General features: G+C 39.3%; 5 protein-coding genes across 6 annotated transcripts; 2 read left to right on the top strand and 3 right to left on the bottom strand.

The window, feature by feature from the left end:
* Positions 1-22: 22 nt before the first annotated feature.
* On the bottom strand, positions 23-1,792 carry LOC104803986. 2 transcript variants are annotated; one of them, XM_010528108.1, is made up of 3 exons: positions 1,657-1,792; positions 919-1,120; positions 23-305 (listed from the first exon to the last, which is right to left on the bottom strand). In XM_010528108.1, the coding sequence occupies exons 2-3, from the start codon at positions 1,098-1,100 to the stop codon at positions 119-121; spliced, it is 369 nt and encodes a 122-aa protein (XP_010526410.1). In that variant the 5' UTR covers positions 1,101-1,120; positions 1,657-1,792; the 3' UTR covers positions 23-118. The 2 variants fall into 2 exon arrangements, with proteins under 2 accessions (XP_010526410.1, XP_010526409.1); XM_010528107.1 differs by having other exon boundaries at positions 919-1,132; positions 1,657-1,789.
* Positions 1,793-3,507: 1,715 nt separating this feature from the next.
* On the top strand, positions 3,508-6,756 carry LOC104803984 (tetraspanin-2). The gene is made up of 3 exons (XM_010528105.1): positions 3,508-3,814; positions 4,371-4,677; positions 6,286-6,756. The coding sequence occupies exons 1-3, from the start codon at positions 3,621-3,623 to the stop codon at positions 6,595-6,597; spliced, it is 813 nt and encodes a 270-aa protein (XP_010526407.1). The 5' UTR covers positions 3,508-3,620; the 3' UTR covers positions 6,598-6,756.
* A 60-nt stretch (positions 6,757-6,816) lies between these two features.
* LOC104803985 lies at positions 6,817-9,157 on the bottom strand. The gene is made up of 8 exons (XM_010528106.2): positions 8,803-9,157; positions 8,474-8,541; positions 7,973-8,120; positions 7,789-7,869; positions 7,609-7,695; positions 7,400-7,485; positions 7,183-7,303; positions 6,817-7,086 (listed from the first exon to the last, which is right to left on the bottom strand). Exons 1-8 carry the CDS (start codon positions 9,082-9,084, stop codon positions 7,009-7,011), a joined length of 951 nt encoding a protein of 316 aa, XP_010526408.1. The 5' UTR covers positions 9,085-9,157; the 3' UTR covers positions 6,817-7,008.
* Positions 9,158-10,305: 1,148 nt separating this feature from the next.
* LOC104804525 lies at positions 10,306-14,519 on the top strand. The gene is made up of 14 exons (XM_010528838.2): positions 10,306-10,384; positions 10,470-10,656; positions 10,793-11,094; positions 11,222-11,310; positions 11,385-11,455; positions 11,725-11,835; positions 11,945-12,010; positions 12,189-12,326; positions 12,449-12,554; positions 12,634-12,705; positions 12,822-12,880; positions 12,962-13,109; positions 13,297-13,463; positions 13,899-14,519. Exons 1-14 carry the CDS (start codon positions 10,365-10,367, stop codon positions 14,220-14,222), a joined length of 1,860 nt encoding a protein of 619 aa, XP_010527140.2. The 5' UTR covers positions 10,306-10,364; the 3' UTR covers positions 14,223-14,519.
* Positions 14,520-14,835: 316 nt separating this feature from the next.
* On the bottom strand, positions 14,836-17,177 carry LOC104803983. The gene is made up of 5 exons (XM_010528104.2): positions 16,989-17,177; positions 16,507-16,724; positions 15,805-16,047; positions 15,478-15,626; positions 14,836-15,212 (listed from the first exon to the last, which is right to left on the bottom strand). Exons 1-5 carry the CDS (start codon positions 17,076-17,078, stop codon positions 15,031-15,033), a joined length of 882 nt encoding a protein of 293 aa, XP_010526406.1. The 5' UTR covers positions 17,079-17,177; the 3' UTR covers positions 14,836-15,030.
* Between the last annotated feature and the right edge of the window lie 7 nt (positions 17,178-17,184).

Genomic DNA, 17,184 nt, shown 5'->3' with positions numbered 1-17,184 from the left:
GGAAAGACGACGATTAATAAAAAATCGATCCGAGAGAGAGGGAGAGAGTAGTAGCTGTGAATTGAAACAGAAGGGCTTGACACAAAGGTGGAATTCTCGGAGAGACTGTACCTCTTCTTCAAGGGTAGTAGCCGGTGAAGGTGAATCCCCTGCCGACGATTTCACCTGCACAAAACCAAGCGAAGCATTCGAGTCCAAACAATGCAGCGATCCCTGCATCTTCCACCTTCAAGTCCCCTCTGTTCTTCCACAAGCTCTTCACCTGGTCTAATTCCTTCCAGAATGTCTCGTACTGCCCGGGAATGCTGCAATCGGATGATCGGTAAATAAGTGGTTAAACCCAAATTGGAAAATATGCCAAAGCCAAAATCTTGAACCTACATATTAACAACCATAAAGTGCTAGATTTGATTGGGTTCCAGCGTTTAAATCGATGTCCAAGGACTAACAAGGTCCTATCCACAACGAAGTGATATACAAAACAGATGAAGAGTACTATTATTAGTGGCGAGGCCCTAGCTTGTCTGACATTCACGAGTTGCCAAATGAACTACTAGAAGAGATAATCTTCGTAGAAGTCGAGCATCACAATCTTAAATGTTTTTAACCTAGGACAATGACTGAGCACGGAAAAACAGCTCAAAACAGAGGTAATGTAAGCATAACACAACATGAAACCAGTAAAACCCAGAAGAGAAACTAGACCTACAGCTCTAAGTGATGTTATATTCAAAGGAAGGATGAACTATATGTGGGTAATGTAGCAACTTTCTGCTAAAGTCTCAATCCCTTGAATTGAAAATGCAGAAAACAATGTATCGGGGAGAGATCTCTCGCAAATCTGAAATCTAGAAATATAGTTGCATAACCAATGCACCTAGGAAAACTCCCCAGAACAAGAGAGGAAGAGATAACAACCTAGCAAGACGGGTGTAAAGCAATTGCTTAGACAAATCGTTGCATTTCTCTACGGTAGCAGGCTCCTGAATATATTGCTTGTTCTGCTCCAACAGCTGCTTGTAGTAGGAAGTCCCATGCGTTGCCACAAACTTCGAAGCCTGGCATGCCTTTGCTTGAAGCTGTACCAACTTCGACGCCATGACGGGAACCAAAACTTTGACTGCAGAAAAATCTATCAGCAACCCAATTCAATTTTACTGGTTAAGGATGGAAGATGAGGGGATAAAGCTGCAAAATAGACAAGCTTATACCAACAACTGATGGTAATCAAAGTTCTTGACTTGCACTCTACGTTGACGTTTCAAAACCATTTCGTGTCTCCTCTACGAATTGAATAACCCAAAGTAGTCCCAGAACACGAAACATTACAAATTCAGTTCGCCCACGAAGTCAGAATGTTCCTCGACGCACTCGCATTGACCAATCTAGAAGGCTAAAACCTTAGTTCCCAATCACAGATGACAGATCTAAACGAACGAACTCTACTGGGGGATCAAAAACGCAAAACAAAACCCCCCCGAAAACTTGACCAAAGAAAGGCGAGTATTAGACGGAATCATCGGAACCCAACAACATAACAAGTACGAAGAAGGCGGATTTGAGAGAAAACCCCTAGAAATGAAAGACGAAACTGCGAAGAAAACAAAACAGAACTGAGAATACGAACAAAGAATCTATGATCAGAGGTATAATTACATTTCCGGCGTGCTCGTCGCGGAGTCTAATCGGAAAAGAAGCGACACCGGCGGACCAACGACGGCGCAGAGGGTGAAGGAGATGAGTTTTTGTTTTTTAACCTCAGCCTTCCCGAGCGTGATCAGCAAGCATGATTTAGTTATATCACATATATATATATATAGTGATGATTAATGAAGTTAAAAAATGGTAATTTAATATCATATTATTTTATTTCGATATAAAATTGTTCTAACTAAAAAATAGGTGTAGGGGAATCCAATAAAAATAAATACTGTTATAGCATCTTAATATATATAAATAAATTATTTTTTTCTATAAATACATTTTTATTTAAAATTAAATAAAAAATGGTAATTTAAAATCATATTATTTTATGTCGATACAAAATTATTCTAAATTTAAAACTAGGTAAAGGGAAATCCAATAAAAATAAATACTGATATAACATCTGAATATATATAAATAAATTCTTTTTTTCTATAAATAAATTATTTATTTAAAAATTAAATAAATATATGAGTTTTGAATTTTATTCAATTTTTAATATCATTAAAATATGATGCAAATATTTAAATTAGAAAAGCACAAACCGTAAATTATAGTTGATCTATATTTCAAATTTTTGGTAAAAACGAAAATATCTTGTTATTTTAATACAAATTTTGGTACTATTTTGAAATATTATGTATTTTAATGTATCTATATGAAATTATGAATAAAAATAATTTATTGAAGTTTTTTAAAACGTAATTGTAAATGGCATTTTTCGTAGAAAATGAAATTAAATGGAAACCGTTCTTCAGACGTAAACAACACCAAATAAACAAATCTCCTTTTTATTGTAACTGCATTCGAACGACACCGTTTTCCCTAAACCTGTTAAACGACGACGTTTTGCTCTGCCTGGGCATCTTGGGAACATCCTCCTTTCTCGGCCTCGTCTCCGGTAACAACGCCGCCGAGGCAACCAGCACTGATGAGAGTCTAGATTTTTCATCTCCGCCATTGACGTGCAAAAGCTTTTTCTCCTTCTCTTCAAAATCTGGAAAAAAAGTTTGAAGCTTTCCCCCATTTCTGACACGGGTTCGATTATGGCTTTTACGGATTTGTATAGTTGCAGTGTGATCTCTCAATTGTTTCAGATGCTACTCCTGCTGCTGAATGTGCGAATCTGTGATTACTTTTTTTTTTCCTCTCAAGCGAGAAAATTTGGGGTTTTCTCGAGAAACCGCGGGAAAAGCACCCTAAACCACACGGTTCTGGAAGATGTCGGTGCCACGTGGGTAGGCACCGTTGACCGTGAAATCTATGAAGCGAGTGGAGCGTACGATGTACGCGCCGAACGCGCGAGTGGGTAAAGAAACGCGCATTGAAGGGTGGTGGTGGGGATGAGGAAGAAAGCCCACATGGTGTCGTCGTGGCCCAAAAGCATCTCGTGTGTCCACGTGACTTTATGCCGTTAACTCAAACTAAAACCCGGTCCGACCGGGGTAAACCGGATTTTACTCAGAAACGGTTCTACTTTAAAATTCAATAAAATCTTAATTTTTTTATAATCATAAACAGGATATCTGTTTCTATTTGAAATGAAATGATTGGATAATTAGAAATGACTATTAATGGTAGTATAGATGAAATTTAGTGTGACGTTGATGAAAAGGAAAAAGTTACGTTTATGCACAAAAAGTTACGTTCATGACTTTCTTGTGTTGCAGATAACGAAAACCGAAATTATTTGGTGCCACCCCAAACCCAAACCGGTTTTATCATGCGACACAGAACCAAATCGAACCGAACCGAGATTCCTCTGTTTTCCGTATAAATCATTTAACAGTTTCACACTTCACATCATCTCTAACCACCGAAGTAGAAAACGAAAAACAGACTCCCACACTCTCAATTAAACTCACCCAATCCTCACAGACGCGGAGAAAGAGAGAGAGAGAGAGAGAGGTGCTGCAATGGCGGTGGCGAACAACTTGACGGCAATACTGAACTTCATAGCGTTGCTGTGTTCGATACCGATAACGGCGTCGGGTATATGGCTCGCCTCCAAGCCCGACAACGAGTGCGTCCACCTCCTCCGGTGGCCTATCGTTACCCTCGGCGTCCTCATACTCGTCGTTTCCGCCGCCGGATTCATCGGCGCCTACTGGTACATCTCTCCTTCTCTCTCTGCCTTCATATCTCTGCGTTTCTCGGATAAGAAAATTGGCAGACTTTTGGTACTTTTGATATTCTTGTTTGAGTGATTTAGCTCGTTGAATAGTGGAGCTCGAAGATCTGATTCAAAGAAAACTGAGAATTGTACCCATTTTTTCTTTCTGTGACACTGAAACGATTGTTTTTTTTTCAGTTTTAAATTTAGAAACAATTAAGGGACTTACCCATTAACGTTCTGGATGATTATAGATGTCAAAGATTGGATTTTTGTGACTAACAAAACTGGAAGTTCGCCCGCTTTTTATACATCTGAGGATCTTTTTCTCCAGTGAGTGGTTCAGGAAGAGAGTGACCCAGTAGGATCATGAACGATTACATATATAAAGATAGAATTTTTTTGGGCCAAAAGAACTGAGGAAAAAGAGAGAGAGAGAGAAGCATACCCAGAAAGGTTCCGAGCACAAAGATATCACCTTTAAGCTCGAACTTTCTCCTCCTTCATTACCCAGAAACAAAAAACCCTAAAATCTTCTTGTTGTTCGGACCAGGTACAAGGAAACCCTATTGGCAGTGTACCTGTGTTGTATGGCGATACTGATAGGGCTGCTACTGGTGGTTCTGATATTCGCGTTTGTGGTGACCCGACCCGACGGGTCGTACCCGGTGCCCGGGAGAGCCTACAAAGAGTACAGGCTGGAAGAGTTCTCGAATTGGCTCAGAGACAACGTTGTGGACTCTAAGAACTGGATCAAGATTAGGGCTTGTTTGGCTGATACAGATGTTTGTCCCAAACTCAGCCAAGAATACATCACTGCTGATCAGTTCTTCTCTTCCCCCGACATCACCCCTCTCCAGGCAAGCCCCCTCTCTCTCTCTCGATTCATTTGGTTGAGACTGTGAGTTAGATTGGAGGTAATAGTTCTTGGATGTTCTATGGTCAGATCAGTGCGGTTAGATCATTGGGATCAATCTTGTTTAGGGGATGCGAATTTGGAAATGTTTTTTTTTTCTAATTCCTAGGCTGTGGCTCTAGTGAAAGCTAAGTAAAAAGATGCAAATTCTCGAGAAAACAAAAAGGGTATGGGGTTGAGCTCTATAGCATAAAGTTTCAATCTTTATTTGCTTTACATTAGTCTAAAGAAAATTATTCTTATTCTCTCTAGCTATTCATCTCTCTCTCCTCTCTTTTGCTTTTTTAGAGGTTTTTTGAAGCTATTTTGTTGTTGGGTTTTTCAAAATTCTACAGAAAAAAGCTGAAAATGAACGTTTTTTTGTGTATATAATTAATATGCATAGTATACATTATTTTTAATTGGAAAAAATTCATAGTGTTTTGGGAGTAGAGACTAGAGAGGGAAACTGTGGTAGAAGATGCTGGAGAACAATAGAAACTGCTGGTTTATGAGATAAATCATAAATCTTACAATTATTAGGACCCACCAACCAGATTTTGTCTCTATTTTCAACAAAATGATCGAATATTTAAAAAAAAAATCAAATGGGTTTCTTTTATCTCTAATGACTAATTATTAATAATAAACAAAAGGATTGAACCACGTCTTTTTGTTTTGTCCTGATTCAGACAAAGCAATGTGGGTGTTGATAGTTGTCGAGGTTTTAAATAATTACATTTTGCAATTTCAAGTCTGTCTTCTTCTATGCCCACAAAGATTCAATGATTTCATCATCTCTCTAATATGCGTGTTTTATTTTTCAGATTTTTTTGTTTTGTTTTTAAAACTCTATTGTATAATCCAATTTTAAATGAGGAGAGATATGTAAACAGTATTTTTTTTAATGAAAAAAACAAAAAGAGGTTTTATTTTAAATTTTATTAAAACACGCACTATAGACTATCTAGGGTTATATAAAAAGATTTTGGACCAACTATCGCTCAATTATTAAGTAAATATAATGAGTTTGTGACCCTATTTGTTCTGGTAATAACTATTTATTATTTTTTATTTTTATTTTTGGGTAGGTTTGATTTTTTTATTTTAAATTTTTTTGGTTTAAATGATTATTTTAAAATTATGGTCGGTTAGCCTTTAGTTTTTTTATTAACATTATATTTATTTCCAATTTAATTAATTTTTGATAGAATAAAAGTGTATATTATGTAATCTGATTTCATATATAGATCGCCACGGGAGTCTGATTTGACTCGACTCAACAAACGTCAATTTGTCTCCGTATGTCAACATCGCATCAAAGTGCGTTTTTATCATTGTTTTCCACCCACAATTATTTATCCCACTTAACCTTAAAATAATATAAAATAAACCAAGAAATTCTAAAAACTTAAACAAGATCCTAAATTTTAAATTAGATTTATTTTCACGGTATTTTTTTATTTTTCAAAATCCTTCATATACGAACCAAAAATCCTATTAAAGTTTGGTCCTTTTTTTTATGCGTGTATTTCTAATTCCGAACGAGAAACTCTTTGTGTGAGTGGAACAGTCGGGTTGCTGTAAGCCGCCGACGGCGTGCGGATACAGCTTCGTGAACCCGACGGTGTGGCAGAATCCGACGAACATGGCGGCGGACGGAGACTGTTACATATGGAACAACGACCAGAGCCAGCTGTGTTACAACTGCAACTCGTGCAAGGGCGGCCTCCTGGGGAATCTCAGGAGGGAATGGAGGAAGGCTAACGTCATCCTCATCGTCACCGTCGTCGTCCTCATCTGGGTTTACCTCATCGCCTGCAGCGCCTTCCGTAACGCCCAGACAGAAGACCTTTTCCGCCGCTACAAACAGGGCTGGGTCTAACTCTGTTCCAACGGCTCTTGTCTCCTCTCTTGTAGATATACTTTGGTCTCAATTTTCTCTTCTTGTTCTTGTTTTAGATGCGCCGCTTGTATCTGAGTTTGGTTGGCGACCGGTTCGCGAACTCAACACAAATATTATGATACACAGAATTTTAAAATAGCTTGAATCTTGATTTTAAAAATTCTCAAGGTTCATTAGGTGATGACCAGATAGAAGACAGAACCGAATTGGTTAACCCGGTTTACGTCGATTTCTTGTAACCCAAAACCGGGTTGTGTCTACAAAGAAGGAAAAAAAACGCTGAATTTCAAAGACTGCCGGGCTAAATATGGATCTGTCTGGAGTCTTACCATCTCACAAAGACATTGCCTATGTACAGACAGACCTTTCCCGAGTCCGTGCAATGTTTGCTTAAGCCGAGGATAGTTTTCTCGAGTATACAACGTACATCGGATCCGAGCGTCCAGGGTTCGGGGATATATCCACAGCCTGGAAACAAGTTCATGCAAAAAAAAAAAAAAAAAAATCAGCGTCGAAGAAAAGAGTTGCAGCATGGATGGATGGAATGTGCAGAGATAAGTTAACCTTAGGAGGTTCATATCCTCCGGTGTAATGGAAATACGATCCAACGATCACGGCGTGATCAGAATCACCGGTTGATGTCCATATCGAGATGGCCTTAGTCCAGAAACAGCGGTTGGAAAAGCTGTACAAACATAAATCAAAACCGGACTTTGAAACCTCGGGTTTGTTTCCATGCTATGAACAACGAAAGATTCTCCTTGGGAAGATAACGGAAAACCTCATCAGAGCAAGTCCTCCGGGTTTGAGGATTCTGCTCATTTCCTTGAATACTTCGAGTGGCTTCGTAAGATAGTCCACGCTAACCTACAACAGGAACCAAAAGATTCGGATTCGGATTCAGATTCATACCAAAATAGCAAATCTTTAAACAGATTTTGTAGATACATCGTTTTTTGAGACATGCCGACAAGGTTAGACGTAACTTACCACGTTTGTAATCACATCGAAAGTGTTATCATCGAAAGGCAGATTCGGGTTGAGGTTTAAATCTTGGACTACATACTCGGTTAGAACCTGATGAGAAACAAGAAATTGGTTCAGTTTCGCGGTTCCATGTTCCTTAAGTTGTGTTTTTTTTTTCTAACACTTGGATTGAATGTGTCTTGCCGGATTACGCTTAAGCTCTTCTTCGTTCATGCCCATTCCAACTATTCGTTCTTGCTTGTACCCGGCCGGATAATGGCTGACCTATACGGTCACACATAAAGAGTCATATCATGAACATATATATCACAAAACGATCGATATTTATGAAGATTCACACAGAGATCGGAGATTTGTTTTTCCGCACCCAACTGCTACACATGTCGAGAATGCTCACTCCCGGAGTATTGCTTGTAGGCAGAACCCGAGAGTAGTACTTTGTCAATGCAGCTATGGCCGGATCGTCAATGTGTGTCACAAACCGTGGAGCATCATAGAACAGCGAATCAGATGACCTGAAAAAAGAAACAAGTTGTATGCTTTGGCTTTCACTCTCCTTGATTACTCAAACCCCCCGAAAAGGGTACCGAAAACTCGGAACCTTGGGCCATAATATATGAATGTGATGAGTGTACAACTAGCTGGCTCGGCTCAGTCCAGACCAACCCCAACCAGCTCAACCCGTTTTTTAACGAGTCCAGAAAATCTTAAACCAACTCGCCAAAAAAATCGAAACTTGGGGACATAAGATATGAATGTCACTCCAAACTAGCAATAGGAACATACAAATCTCAAGCCAACCATACAGTTCACATATGTTCGCGGAGGACAGAACACAAACACTGGTTCGGGTCGAAAGAATCTTTACTCGTCGAATCGCTGGAAATCTTCGTCCTTGAAGGGGAAGCTGTCTGGCCACTCCACGTTCTTCAAAGCCTGCATTTGACAAAAGGGTTTGTGATCAGAATCTTCCATAACATTCTCTCTTCCACTAGTTTCAGATTCCAATTTCATTTCTTCATCAACAAGCTACACGATTCATACTCCAGTTCCTATAGACCAAAGTAACCGAACTTATTCACTGCAGATTCTTCCAGAAACTCCATCTCATTCACTGCAGATTCTCCAAAACCCCAAAATCACAGATTTTTCATGAGACGACCCGACAACCAAACAGGAAGAAACAGAGACACACACCTCTTCGACGGGTGAAGGATTTGTCTGTCTCGCAGAAGCGACGAACGATTTCCCAGCGGAATTACCCGCCATGTTCATCCAGAACGAAACACCAACACCCAGAGCCAATCGCCGGCGGGAAGCTCGAGCCTTTCGGCCAAAAGTTTTAAGAGCACAGTCGGCGGCGGAAACTCCGATCGCCGGCGAGGAGGAAGAAGAATAAGGGACAAGGAAAGTGCCAAAGGAGAGAAGTGGAGGGAGAGGTTTGGATCCGAGGCCGAGAAAAAAAGCGGTTTTCGACATAATCGTAGTTCTTGGGTTGTGTCTGGTTTTGTTTGGGCTTCGAGGACAAAAAGAACAGAGCCGATAGATTTGTCTTTGAAGATGATCCAAAGTCAGTGATCCAAACAACTCTTACGTGGCCGCAACAATTCCCCAAATGAGCAATTTGGGTTTTCCTGATATTCATATAATTTTTGGGGTGAAATTGTAAGAAAATGGAATATAAGAAACAAGATTTCATAGTACATATGTTTTGGTTGGTTGGTAGGTAATAAAACGAACTTGGTTTAATTATCATTTTACTCTGAAAATGTATTATATTGTATGGGTGTTTGAATTCCAAAATTATAACGTTGAAAGTATCTCCACAAATATTTGTAAATGGAAGTTTTGGGGGTTTTCTGATATTCATATAAATTTTGGGGCGAAATTGTAAGAAAATGGAATCTAAGAAACGAGATTTCCTAGCACATAGTGTGGTTGTGCTTGTGCCTATGGTGAGGAAGTAAAATAAACTTGGCTCATAAGCATATACATCGGAAATGTATATGTTATATTTGTGGTGGAATTTCAAAATTATAATGTTAAAGTGTTTCCAAAACTATTGCGAATATTACCATGGAATTTTGCTCGATATCAAACTTTTTTTTCTTCCAAAACTATTGCGAATATTAAAATTTTAAAATAGATAAAGGTATGTACATTGTGTAATCGTGTTCATAGATATTTTTGTCGTATGGGTTACAACGTCAAAAACATGTTCTTGTCTCCGTCTTAATAATTGTCGCAAGTGCCAAATTACGAGGCCACTATCTTATGAACTCATTGACGTTGACTTGTTTTATTGTTTGTGTTTTTAGAGATAAATACTCTTACATAAAAAAGACACCAAGCTTTATGGTCCGTGGACGTATAAAATTCATATATTTTATTGATTTATATAAATCATATCCAAACATTATATAAAATGGGCGGGTCGGGCCGGGTTCGGGCCGGATTCAATTCGGGCCTAGAATTTTTCGGGCTGGGTCGGCCCGCCCATTTATTTTTCGAGTCTAGGATCGATGGCCCGGAGCCCGGCCCTACAGGGCTTCGGGCGGGTTCAGACCGGGCTTCGGACTTTTTATTAAATAAAAATATTTTTTGCGATAATAATAATAATATTAATATGAAACCTTCAACAAAAATATTTTTAAAACCGATAACAACAAAGTCATTTAGTTCACAAATAAAAATCGCACACAGAGTACTTTTCAAAACTAGTTTTGTTTTTCCAAAAGCAATGCAAGGATCTGAGTGCAATGGTGTTGGACACCCTAAGGTAAGATCCAGCATAATTCTCTCAGTTTCATTTTCAATGGCAAAAAGCTCTTCTTCTGAGGATTGTCATTTTATTGTTCTTAAAGGAGTCCATCCCCAGACTCGAGGACAAAACTTCTTGCTGCCACTGATGGGATCGAGGACGCACTGTACTATTTTAGTGATGTTATTTCCGCTGGCATACCTGATATCGGGAGGCTGATAACAGACCACATTCTGCAGCATCTAACTCTCCCACTAATTCTTCCGTCTTTGTGCATTGAGACTGTTAATGTACATGCCCCTTTTTATTTGTTGAATTCTTTATTCCTTTTAAATTATTTAATTTATTTTTTTGAGTCTTTAGGCTTTATGGTGTATGATCCTACAATCCTAATTTGGTCTACTTTTGGTTTCTGGGTAATTTCAGGATATCCCAATCGACCCGGTCACTTCCCTTTATCTGCTTTGCTGCATCTTGCGTGTAGTTAAAATCAAAGATTTGGCAAATACAACTGCTGCTGCTCTTTTCTGCCCCATAAAGGCGTTCATTTCAAGGTCTCACGCTCATGAAAGCTCTACACTTGGAAATCAACATCAAGGCAATGGTATTGCTGAGAAGAAAATTAAGCAATGTTCAAGCGTTGCAGTATCAAGCGAGGGCATTGATTCTCACAGTTGCATTGAAGATACTGAGAAAAGTAACTTCAACAACCCACATTTGACGTTGAGGTAATGTTTTAGCTTTTAGCACCTCCAGCCTAGAAAAATATCATGATGTTTTCACTGTTTAAGGGTATTATGTTGTCCTGTGGCTTATTCTGTATTCACAGCTTTAGTTGATGTCTTTTGTAACTAGGGAGACTTTGCTTCAGTATATTTCAGAAGGGGATGAGGTAGAAGCGGTGGGTTCTTTATTTGTGATGGCCACTTTGTTGCAAACGAAAGGTATTGTCGTTGGCCTTTCTCAAGAACTCTTTCTTTTGGGGTTTGAACTTCTTACATGCTGTTCAATTTTGTAGAACTCGAAGAATCAATGCTTGATGCCTTTGGCATTCTTCCTCAGCGTAAGCAGCACAAAAAACTTTTGCTGGTGAGTTGCTGTTATTGATATCAGTGTTGTGGTGCAACCTGTCTTGTCCAGCATGTCTCTAATAGACAGGGTTATATTCAGTAGTTTCGATTTTAAAGAATTACAGTACCTGCCTGTCAGGGGTCCTTAAACCACTTTTGCTCGAGCACTTGTAGATGGCATGGATTGAAGTTTATATTTTTTTTCTTCCTGCCGGAAAATACCTCTTGTTTAATTGTTTTCCCTGTTCATTTCTATTAAAATCTTAATCTGGTACTTATTTCCTACAGCAATCTTTGGTTGGTGAGGCCTCTGGTGAAGAACAACTCTTTTCACCCGAAAATGGGTCCATGAGAGATGGCACAAGCAGTGACATTGATTTGTATTTACAGAAGTTGGAGGTACTCTACTGCATCTTAATTTTCCCTTGACAGTTAACTCCTCCCTCTTCATTTCAATCTTTTGAATGTGTTAGTTTGATTTACTTCTTCCTCCAACTATGCCCAACAGGAGCAATTTGGATTATGCTGTTCACTGCCTGGGGTAGGAATTAACCCCAGTGAACATAGAAATCAGGTATATCACCTAAGTTGGTAAAATTATTTAAAATCTAAGCATTGTATGCATGAGTAGGTTGCTATGCAGTGAATGAGACTTGAAAGGATAACAAATAAATCAAACTTTTTTTGGCCTGACCTTCCTAGATTGAAATTTCCCAAATGCTCGTCTTAGTTGACTAATGTATATTGTCTAGGTGGTGGACGCATTGGTCAATCTTCTCTGCCGAGAAAACATATCTGCTGAAACACTGTGGGATGGTGGTTGGCTTTTACGTCAATTGCTTCCTTACAGCGAGGCAGAATTTAATTGCCAACATCTTGAGATGCTGAAGGTATGTCGCTTTCAAGATGTTTTTTTTATTGAGCCCCACTTGTTTATCCTCTCTTTCTATTATTCAGATTCCTTATTCAGCATTGCAATAACGATATGTCGATATTACAATGGTCCGGACAGTTTTCATATGAGAAATGCTCAAGCGCACTTATTCGGGAAATTAAGGGTACCTGGTCTGATCTACTCATCCCAGTACTGCTTGATGAGTGGAAAAAGTGCAAAAGAGGCAAGTATAAACGTTAAAAGCGGTTTTCAAATACAGAGAATATATTCATTGTGTCTAATACTAAATCTCTTTTTGACAGTGATTGAAGCTCCATCACCTCGAAAAGAGCCTAAATTCATTCTTCTCCAGCTGAACAAATCTTCTTCTGATGGTAGAATACTCTTTGTCCATTTCCTTCTTCTCTGATCGTGAATGATCTTTTCCCTCTTCTGTTTATCTCCCTCATCAAACCTTGTAAATCATTCACAAATTGGGAACTTTGTGCAGATAACGTTGTTAGCGAATCATCATTCACGGCCGGTGAAAGAATGTGCGAGTTGGTAAAGGTTCGTCCAGTGAATTGCTCTCTTAACCAAGGCAGCATGTGTGGTTGAGATATCTGATAAATCTAACCTCTTCTTTCTTAGGTCTTTTTGCTTCTTCATCAAATCCAAATCTTCTCGCTTGGTAGGCCCTTGCCAGAACAGCCTCCAACCGATCCACCTGAGATGTCCCTCGCTACAACTTCTGGTTTGGATGTTTCAGTCCCGAAGCCTGGCACCGAACTGAAACTAGGTTAGTTCTTACAACTGCATGATCTACTTACAAGACTGTTAATGCCGGATGTGAAAGAACGTTAATATTTTTCTTGTACAATTCCATTTAATCTTGCGAATAACAAAAAAATAAACTTGTTCTGTTGATTGAGTTCTTATCATCTCAGGAGGGAATCATTCTCATCTTTTGGGTTTGTTCTATTCAGGTGATGCAGTGCCCTGTAGGATTGCCTTTGAAAGAGGCAAGGAACGGCACTTTTCCTTTCTAGCATTCACATCCGGGTTATCCGGGTGGATCGTCCTTACTGAAGAATCGCCTTTGAAATCAGATTACGGGATTGTCCGTGTCACTGCACCTTTAGCCGGATGCAATGTAAGTACTCGCTTCTATCGTCCTTTAGGTAATATACATGTGAAAGGGGTGGTTTAAATACAAAATTTAGATTTTTTTTCAAAATATATATCATATATTAGGAGTTGGTTTGGGTCAGCTAACCCGAATCCGAAATCAAGAGATTCAATAGGTTTGTAATATATATAAAACTTTGGGGCAACAAATTTTTTTACTGTTCATTCAGGTATCCACGGGTAATACCGTGATCTCAGACCCAATTGCCCGAATTCAAACCTGATTTTCGGGTTTTGGCCACATTATAACTCGATTTCATCTCATATAGTGTTCGGGTGTCTGAATCAGTTTTTTTTTGCCTAGCCCCACGTGAAAGATCACGCATATATGGCATTTACAAAGATATCGACCATTATATTGTACATGATCACACAATAATTTCTCTTTCGTGTTTATCAGCCTCGGATAGATGAGAAACACCCTACATGGCTACACTTGAGAATCCGTCCATCCGCCTTACCATTCTTGGATCCAGCAAAGCGTGGAGTCTATGAGAAGCTCAAGACGAAAGGTCTGGTCGACGGGAGATGGACATTGGCATTCACGGATGAAGTATCTTGTAAATTGGCTTACTCCATGGTCGTGGACGAGATCTGTAGACAAAGCAACGAGGTCGAAAGAAGATTAAAACCATTGCTCGAGCTCGAACAAATTCAAGACCAATCGAACCTTGCATCCGATTCTTCCTCTTCTACTTCATCATCACCACCGTCTTCGGGCTGAGCTCAGAATTCGGGTATTGAACTTTGGTCCCTACTTGTAAATGAAATATTTGAAGCACCAGTATTTAGAGATATATCCATAGAGTAGTGTTTCCATTGTTCTTTCCTTCACCTTTTAAGTTTGGGTGCCTTATTTTGCAAGTTATCATTCGTTCACCACTTCGTCTCTCTAACCCTAGAGTTCGTGTTTCTGTTTCCTGTTGGGCTTTTTTCCTGCTCCCTTTAATAATTTTTGTATGTTTTTTTGTATCATCATTGTATATTTGATGCAGTTTTATAGTGATTTTTCCTCTTCATATATATATATATATATATATATAAAGATGGTCTAATTTATTGATTCACTTCTGATGTATATTAATTATTTCAGTGACTTCATATTATCATATTATTTTAGTATTCAAATGAGATTTGCCTACATAATTTTTTTTAACTCAAAAGTAATCAATTACGCGGTCACCCGAGCAACGAGTCTACAAGGTCATGCGGCCATGTCATTACCAAGAAAGCGTGATCTTAAGCTTCTGTCGGGAAAGTTCCAGTGGTTTCGGAAGTGTTTGTAGCAACTGAAATACGCGTATGTATATGGCCGGTAAAGTAAAAACCATAGCTAAAAGTTCCCAAAAGGAAAATGGCATAGCTACTCACATATACCATGTATGATATATGACAAATTGTACACATGTTATTTTGGTTCCAAAGGGTAAACCTTATGTACTCTGTTTCAAACAAGATATCAACCCTAAGACCAGACATTTTTCATTTCTTTAATCTCAAGGATAGGTATGAAGAAAAGGGTTGCTATCTGTCTAATCTAAGTTGTGGAAGCCAGGGAGAAGCGACGTTATAAAGCCAAAGACGATCATCTGAATCTCTTTGACGATTCCCCACCATTGGTTTCCCACTTCTGCTTCAACTGGATTCTCATTCTCATTTGCTCGGTTCCCGTTATCCGCATGCTGAGCTTCATTCTCTTCTCTACCTTGTCCTTCTGCACATAATGTAACAGCTTCAGTTAAAATGTATATGACGATGGCTTCAGATAATTCTCCTAAAAATTTGTCTTCCAAAGCCGAGTTCGAGCATAACACAGGTAGGCAATGAGATATCATGATATGAAAAGACCGAAATTTTAAGGACTTAAAAGGTTGTATAGCAACGTCAAAGCCATGAAAGATGCCAATATAGTACTAAGGCCAGAAAATGATAAAATCTTCAAGTGTAATGTTGAATATGCATAATATATATATATATACCCGGAGCAGCATTATCGTTCTGTGGCCTTGCAGCTGCTGGATCATTATCAGCTCTTAGAGCAGGTCTTTGATGCCGTGGTGCAGCTGCTGCCCTCTGCATGCCTTGGGAAAGCCATTGAACTAACGGAGTAAGTGCTCCAGTTTGGTATCTGTCAAATTCAACAGTCAAAGCATTTAAGCTTCTAACTTTACTGCTTCTGAACATAAACCAACTAAAAGCCTCAAGGCCTTCAGCAATTGCCAAGGCGGATGTTCAGCACTGATTCCTTGTCATACTCTAGATCCCACGGTTCTTGAAGAGAAATCTAACAGATTTTTGAGACTTACAAGTATATAATTGAAGCGAAAAACACCAGAACGGCTAGCCTTTGCCTTGATCCATCTTGGTTGAACAAAAAGATAACAGCAGCCAGCTTGAGTATGAGAAATAAATCAAGCTGGAACGCTATCTGGAATCTCCTTACAACGACTTGTCTTTGATGAGCAGGTTCTTGCTGCTGACCCTGTTGTTGTTGCCCACCTTGTGCATGTTCATCACCCCCAGTCGCAGCCTCATTACTTGACCTCGTGCTATAAGAAACAAAAGTCAATTACCAAAACCATAACCACGCTCATACACCTCTTTAAACTCACCAATGACTCGAAAATCTGATTTAAATTTGGACACACACTTGATGAACTGCTCGTATTATCAACTGGGTTAAACTCATAAAGTCCATGCTTAAGTGACTACCTTGTCATCCTCTCAAAGGGCATTGAACTGGAATCTAGTATCCAATTCTAGAGAAATCCAAACCGGTAATTCTGTTCGGTACATAGACGACCCAATGATCCTAACAAGCAATACTCGGTACGACACGATATTCTTAAGATCTAGCATAAAATTCTACAATATTTTTGTTCCGGGTAAGGAACCTGGGAATGAGAAGCTTAACACCTCAATAGAGAGGTCACACAGAACGGCAACAGCAATATAAATTATTAAAGGTAATTCACCAAACTCATGAAAGATGGAAGAAAACTACTTACGTTGGGATATTGTATGTAAGCGGGATAAGGTTATTAGAAGGAAGACCAGCAACATGTCCTGTAAAAGGAAGGACAGGGACCGCATAGATGCCAGCTCCTCGGTTCGTCTGTTCCTCGTACTGCGTTGGATTCATTCCAGGAGCTAGAAAAGGATACCAAACCGGATACATCGGGAAATCCCCATTTGGATAAGTTTGAAACCCAGAAGGCGCTGAAGCCTGGAAAATCACACAAAATTAACTCAAGAATCAACACAAGATACAACACAAAGTTACTGGCTGCATTAAAAGATCGAATTGGCTCAAAATTAGGCAACGGAGCTCCAAATTCGCAAACCCTAATTGATCATATATTCCCAGATGGGCATGATCCAACAACAGAAACTAAAAGCCCTCTATCACTCATCATCAGATCAAAAGGCGGGGCATCGTAGAAATCGAAGAAAAGGATAACCAGGGTGAGAGATGTATAAATCGACCAACCTGGGATTTAATGTCTGCATCATCGGGTTTTGTGTCACCGGAAGATTGCTGTGAGGTTGAAGACGGCTCCTTTTCGGGTTCCTCCGCCATTATCAAAGGATCAAGATCTTCCTCAACACTCTTTTCTCTGTCTTCCTGAGTCCGCCAAAATGTCCTCCCCGTTCCTTCTGAGAGCTTTGGCGGCTTTGGCTGGGCG

The sequence above is a fragment of the Tarenaya hassleriana genome, unplaced genomic scaffold (genome assembly GCF_000463585.1).
Source record: "Tarenaya hassleriana unplaced genomic scaffold, ASM46358v1 Cleome9, whole genome shotgun sequence".
Classification (NCBI taxonomy): domain Eukaryota; kingdom Viridiplantae; phylum Streptophyta; class Magnoliopsida; order Brassicales; family Cleomaceae; genus Tarenaya; species Tarenaya hassleriana.
Note: the sequence above shows the minus strand (reverse complement) of the source record. Positions and strands in the feature narration are given on the sequence as shown.

Bases quoted from the DNA above. Each gene is read 5' to 3' on its own strand.
- LOC104803984 (XM_010528105.1), top strand. From the start codon at position 3,621: ATGGCGGTGGCGAACAACTTGACGGCAATACTGAACTTCATAGCGTTG. The intron at 3,815-4,370 runs GTACATCTCTCC...TGTTCGGACCAG, and splicing joins GGATTCATCGGCGCCTACTG to GTACAAGGAAACCCTATTGG. The intron at 4,678-6,285 runs GCAAGCCCCCTC...TGAGTGGAACAG, and splicing joins CCGACATCACCCCTCTCCAG to TCGGGTTGCTGTAAGCCGCC.
- LOC104803985 (XM_010528106.2), bottom strand. From the start codon at position 9,084: ATGTCGAAAACCGCTTTTTTTCTCGGCCTCGGATCCAAACCTCTCCCT. The intron at 8,542-8,802 runs GTGTGTGTCTCT...TGTCAAATGCAG, and splicing joins ATCCTTCACCCGTCGAAGAG to GCTTTGAAGAACGTGGAGTG. The intron at 7,087-7,182 runs GTTAACTTATCT...ACTTGTTTCCAG, and splicing joins GAGGATATGAACCTCCTAAG to GCTGTGGATATATCCCCGAA.
- LOC104803983 (XM_010528104.2), bottom strand. From the start codon at position 17,078: ATGGCGGAGGAACCCGAAAAGGAGCCGTCTTCAACCTCACAGCAATCT. The intron at 16,725-16,988 runs GTTGGTCGATTT...GTGATTTTCCAG, and splicing joins ATGCAGACATTAAATCCCAG to GCTTCAGCGCCTTCTGGGTT. The intron at 16,048-16,506 runs GTAAGTAGTTTT...TGTTTCTTATAG, and splicing joins CTTACATACAATATCCCAAC to CACGAGGTCAAGTAATGAGG.
- LOC104803986 (XM_010528108.1), bottom strand. From the start codon at position 1,100: ATGGCGTCGAAGTTGGTACAGCTTCAAGCAAAGGCATGCCAGGCTTCG. The intron at 306-918 runs GTTGTTATCTCT...ATCCGATTGCAG, and splicing joins CTTTACACCCGTCTTGCTAG to CATTCCCGGGCAGTACGAGA.
- LOC104804525 (XM_010528838.2), top strand. From the start codon at position 10,365: ATGGTGTTGGACACCCTAAG. The intron at 10,385-10,469 runs GTAAGATCCAGC...TTGTTCTTAAAG, and splicing joins ATGGTGTTGGACACCCTAAG to GAGTCCATCCCCAGACTCGA. The intron at 11,095-11,221 runs GTAATGTTTTAG...TTTTGTAACTAG, and splicing joins AACCCACATTTGACGTTGAG to GGAGACTTTGCTTCAGTATA.